The sequence below is a fragment of the Echinops telfairi genome, unplaced genomic scaffold, assembly GCF_000313985.2.
Source record: "Echinops telfairi isolate 266 unplaced genomic scaffold, ASM31398v2 ScPeMD7_37;HRSCAF=141, whole genome shotgun sequence".
Lineage (NCBI taxonomy): Eukaryota > Metazoa > Chordata > Mammalia > Afrosoricida > Tenrecidae > Echinops > Echinops telfairi.
The window spans coordinates 849,151-853,455 of record NW_022103935.1 but is presented as its reverse complement, the minus strand read 5'-3'; the positions used below and the strand labels follow the sequence as shown (position 1 = coordinate 853,455).

General features: G+C 64.1%; 1 protein-coding gene across 1 annotated transcript in view; it reads right to left on the bottom strand.

The window, feature by feature from the left end:
- The window catches only part of MUC2 (mucin 2, oligomeric mucus/gel-forming), a 27,090-nt gene that overhangs the window by 4,356 nt on the left and 18,429 nt on the right, over positions 1-4,305 (bottom strand). The window contains 9 exon segments of the mRNA XM_030885697.2: positions 58-166; positions 269-338; positions 465-643; positions 787-1,000; positions 1,231-1,414; positions 1,606-1,853; positions 2,177-2,351; positions 2,466-2,731; positions 3,359-4,294. Of these exon segments, the coding sequence (XP_030741557.1) occupies positions 58-166; positions 269-338; positions 465-643; positions 787-1,000; positions 1,231-1,414; positions 1,606-1,853; positions 2,177-2,351; positions 2,466-2,731; positions 3,359-4,294 (2,381 nt within the window).

The following is a 4,305-nucleotide window of genomic DNA, read 5'->3' as shown; positions in this document are numbered from 1 at the left end:
GCCTGAGGCCTCTGGACACAGCCAGGTGGGGGGAGGGGAGGAGCCAAGCCCGCGCACGCGCCTACCGCATGTCTCCACACAGACGTCAAAGCCAGGGGCATAACTCATGGTGCCTTCCGGGCAGAAGCAGCCTTCCACCAGGAACGTGTTGTTCTGCTGCTGGGAGCTGGGGACACAGCGCCATCAGGATGGGGCGGGGGCGGGGGGGAGGGGGTTACACTGACGCGGCTGGGCCCCGCCCCACCCCTGCCGGTCCCACCCTGCTCACCTGGATTTGCAGGTGGGCTCCTCCGCAGGCCCGCAGGCGCGGTACTCGCGATGCGAAGGGCAGGTCACAGCTGCGGAGGAAGCCGGGGTCAGAGAGCGCAGTCGCCGCAGGAGGAGCCAGCGCTCCAAGTGACCCGCCTGTCACTACCGGCCTCCCGCCCCCCTCCCCCTCCGTGTCCCCAGCAGGGCGCACTCACGGCAGGCCCCGTGGGTGTGGTTGCGCCAGTCCACGCAGATGCCCTCCTGTGCACAGAGGGCCGCATAGGTCTGCAGGCTGGCGCACTCCAGGCCGGAGTCAGGCACGAAGCAGCTATCGAACACGCAGGCGTCGTAGTAGTGCTGCGGGGGGGCCAGGGCGTGGCACTTCGCAAATATGCTGCGAGGAGGCACGGAAGGGTCAGGCTCAGCAGCGGCCACCCCTCCCTGGTGCCCCGTGCTTCAGGCCGGGGGACCCTGTGCCCTGCACCGTCCGCTCCCGGCACCGCTGCCCCCATGGGCTACTGGTGCCAGGCGGGTCACCTGTCCTTGATGAGTTTGCAGAGAGGGGACGGTTCACAGGGGCTGTTTCCCCCTGGCTGGGTGACGGGGGGACGCTTGGTGGTGACCGCGGTGTGGGGACAGTGCGGCTTGGAGGGGTCGTTGACCACCCAGTCGTCCGCGGAGACTTCGCAGTCCGAGATGATTTCCCCACTGGGCCGCATGCAGTCGTCTGCCGTGTTGTTGGTGCAAGTACCTGGTGGGAAAGCGGCCATGTGAGCCCACCCCACCGCCAGACCACCCCTGGGACCCTCTGGGAGCCCCCGAGACCTGCACCCCTCAGGAACCCAGCCCCCCACGGCCCGCAGAGTGCGCACACGCGGGCATGTCCGTATAATAGTCACGTGCTTACCTACACTCACACGCATGCACTCACACACTCACACGCTCTTAGGCGCTCCCGCCCCAGCCCTGTGCCACGCTCACCACACTGGCCCTTGGTATTGTTGCCAAACAGGTGGTAGGGCAGCTTGACGGAGAAGGACAGGCCGTTGTAGGACACCAGGGCGCCCAGCTCCGGGATGTCCACCACGTAGTTGATGCCTGACTCATAGACTTTCAGCCCGTACTTTGAGTAGGGCAGGGCCACGGCCTGCTTGTTGACCTGCACCTGGGGCAGGACACACAGACACTCCGAGTCGGGGGCAGCCACCGCCCCAGACTCCCCCAGCCGTGCCCCCCTGCCTCCCACCCGGCTGTGGTCCGGCCGGTGCCTGGGCGTGCCAACCATTTAGGCGGACTGAGCTCCCAGGGGAATAGGGTCCCCTGGGTGGCCCCGCGCTCAGGGCCCTCGTCACGCACCTGCACCTTCATGGGCATCATCTGCACGGTCTTGAGCAGGACCTCTTGCGTCTCGTGGCGCACGATGAGGGTGCGGGGGCAGGACACCTTGTCATTGACGTCACAGTGGTAATTATCGATGTAGACCCCAAAGTTGTCCACCGTGGGGTGGATCTCCTCAACCAGCACATACGTGCAATTGCCCTGGTAGCTGTAGTAGAGCCCGTCGAAGGTGACGAAGTGTGGGTCCCCCCAGCCTGTGCAGTAGCCTGGGGAGGGAGTGCCTGTGAGCTGGCAGTGCCTGGCCAGGACTCCCACTCAGGACCCAAGACCCAGACAAGCCAGGGAAGTCCAGCGCCCAGGGTCAGCTGCTGAGGCTGGGTGGCTCAGCCTGAAGTCCACAAAGGGCACCCCGGGACAGCGCACCCTACAGGCCAGGGTGAGGATCACCTGGGCTCCCCTCTAGAAGGCCTGGGCTCAGACACCACTGACTCCAGCACCTTCCATCCTGGGGCACATCTGTCCCAAGGGTTACTGGGGTCTGCACCCAAGGGGCCACAGCCTCCCCTCCCCCCGGGAAGGGGGTGCTCACAGTCGCACTCCCAGTGCCAGCAGCAGCCGTCGGGGTCCAGCACGCGCACGGGCGTCAGGCCGTTGGAGCAGGTGGGCATGGGCGGGGGCTTGCACTCCACTTCCACGATCTCCACTGTGTTGTCGTGCTTGCAGATGGCCATGGTGCAGTTACACAGCCACCACGTCTCGTTCTCCTGCAGCCCGGGGACACAGGGTCATGGAGGGAGGGCGCCTTCCCGGCGGCTGTGGATGTCCTCAGCGGGACCAGCTCGGGGCCCAGGCCGAAGCCCCGCCCACCACCCACTGACCTGCCGGGGAGGATCGAAGTCCGGGCACCCAGAGGGCTTGGTGGTTGGCAGAGGTGCAGGCGGCGTGGAGGTGGGCTCTGGCTTGGAGGACGTGGTGGTTGGCAAGGGCTTGGATGGTGTGGCCGGCGTGGAGGTGGGCTCTGGCTTGGAGGGAGTCGGCGGGGGCGTGGATGGGCAGGACCAGTTGAAGACCTCGAAGGTGCACGTCACAGAGCAGTTCACATAGTAGCAGAAGCCCCCGTGGACGCCACTGTACACCTCCTCACCTAGGGGAGGGGACAGACACCCTCAGGACCCTCCACCTCGGTGACCCTAAGGAAGCCTCACCCTGCCTGCTTCGGGTGTCTGGGGCATCTCTGAGACAGCTGGGTTGTTAGAAGAACCAACCACACACACACACACACACACACACACACAGGCTTGTGTGGCCTCCATGACCCTGGCTGGTGGCCGAATGTGCTCTCCTTCCGCCCCGCCTCCTGCTCCTGGCTGCCAGCTGCAGGCTCCCAGGCTCCGGGGGCCTCACCACGCAGAAGTGAGAGCCTTCTCAGACACTGGCCCTACTGCCACCCAGGACATCCTCGTCAGCCCTCCAGCTGCAGTCCTGGGTCTGGGGTGGGGAGTGTGTCAAACAGCCCTGTGTCTGCCCCCACCCACTACAGCTTCTCCCGGTCCCTGGTGCCTCGCCCTCGCAGCTCCCTGCTCAATAAAGCCCAGTCTGGCCTGTTCGCAGGCGCCTCCCCACGCCTCCCTCCAGCCTGAGGCCAAACTGGACCTCCGTGCACAGCAGCACAGGCCCCCCTTCACCAGGCAGCTCTGGGCTGGATTCCGAACCAAGGGCAAGGGGAGGCAGTGCATTGGCCAGGGGCAGGAGAAAGCAAGGGCATGGGTACCTGGACTGTAGTAGGTGCCGTTCAAATAGCAGCAGACCTCCTGCGTGGAGGTGCTGACCTCTGAACCGGTGCTGATGCTGATGCTCGGTGAAACGATTGGTGTGAATGTGGGCACGCCAGGGGTCTCCGTGATGCTGGCTGTGGTGGTTGGGGGTATTGTGGTCTCCGTAGAAGTGATGGTGGTTGGAGTTGGTACTGCTGTGGTGGTGGTGGCTGGAGTAGTAGTCTCTTTGGTGGTGCTGATGGTAGGGGTTGGTGTCTCTGTGGTGATGGTGGTACTGCTGGGCGTTGGTCCCTCAGTGGTGGTGGTGGTGGTGGTGGTGGTGGTGGTTGGGGTTGTGGTCGCTGTGGTGGTGCTCATGGTAGGGGTTGGTGTCTCTGTAGTGGTGCTGACGGTAGGGGTTGGTGTCTCTGTGGTGGTGCTGACGGTAGGGGTTGGTGTCTCCGTAGTGGTGGTAGTGGTTGCGGTTGTGGTCTCTGTGGTGGTGGTGCTGGTTGGGGTTGTAGTTTCTGTGATGATGCTAGGAGTTGGTGTCTCTGTAGTGGTGGTAATGGTAGTGGTTGGGGTTGTGGTCACTGTGGTGGTGCTCATGGTAGGGGTTGGTTTCTCCGTGGTTGGGGTTGTGGTCTCTGGGGTGGTGCTGACGGTAGGGGTTGGTTTCTCCGTGGTGGTGCTGACGGTAGTAGGGGTTGGTTTCTCCGTCGTGGTGGTGGTTGGGGTTGTGGTCTCTGGGGTGGTGCTGACGGTAGGGGTTGGTTTCTCTGTGGTAGTGGTGGTGGTGGTTGGGGTTGTGGTCTCTGGGGTGGTGGTGCTGCTGCTGAGTGTTGGTCCCTCGGTGGTGGTGGTGGTGGTGGTTGGGGTTGTAGTTTCTGTGATGATGGTAGGAGTTGGTGTCTCTGTAGTGGTGGTAATGGTAGTGGTTGGGGTTGTGGTCACTGTGGTGGTG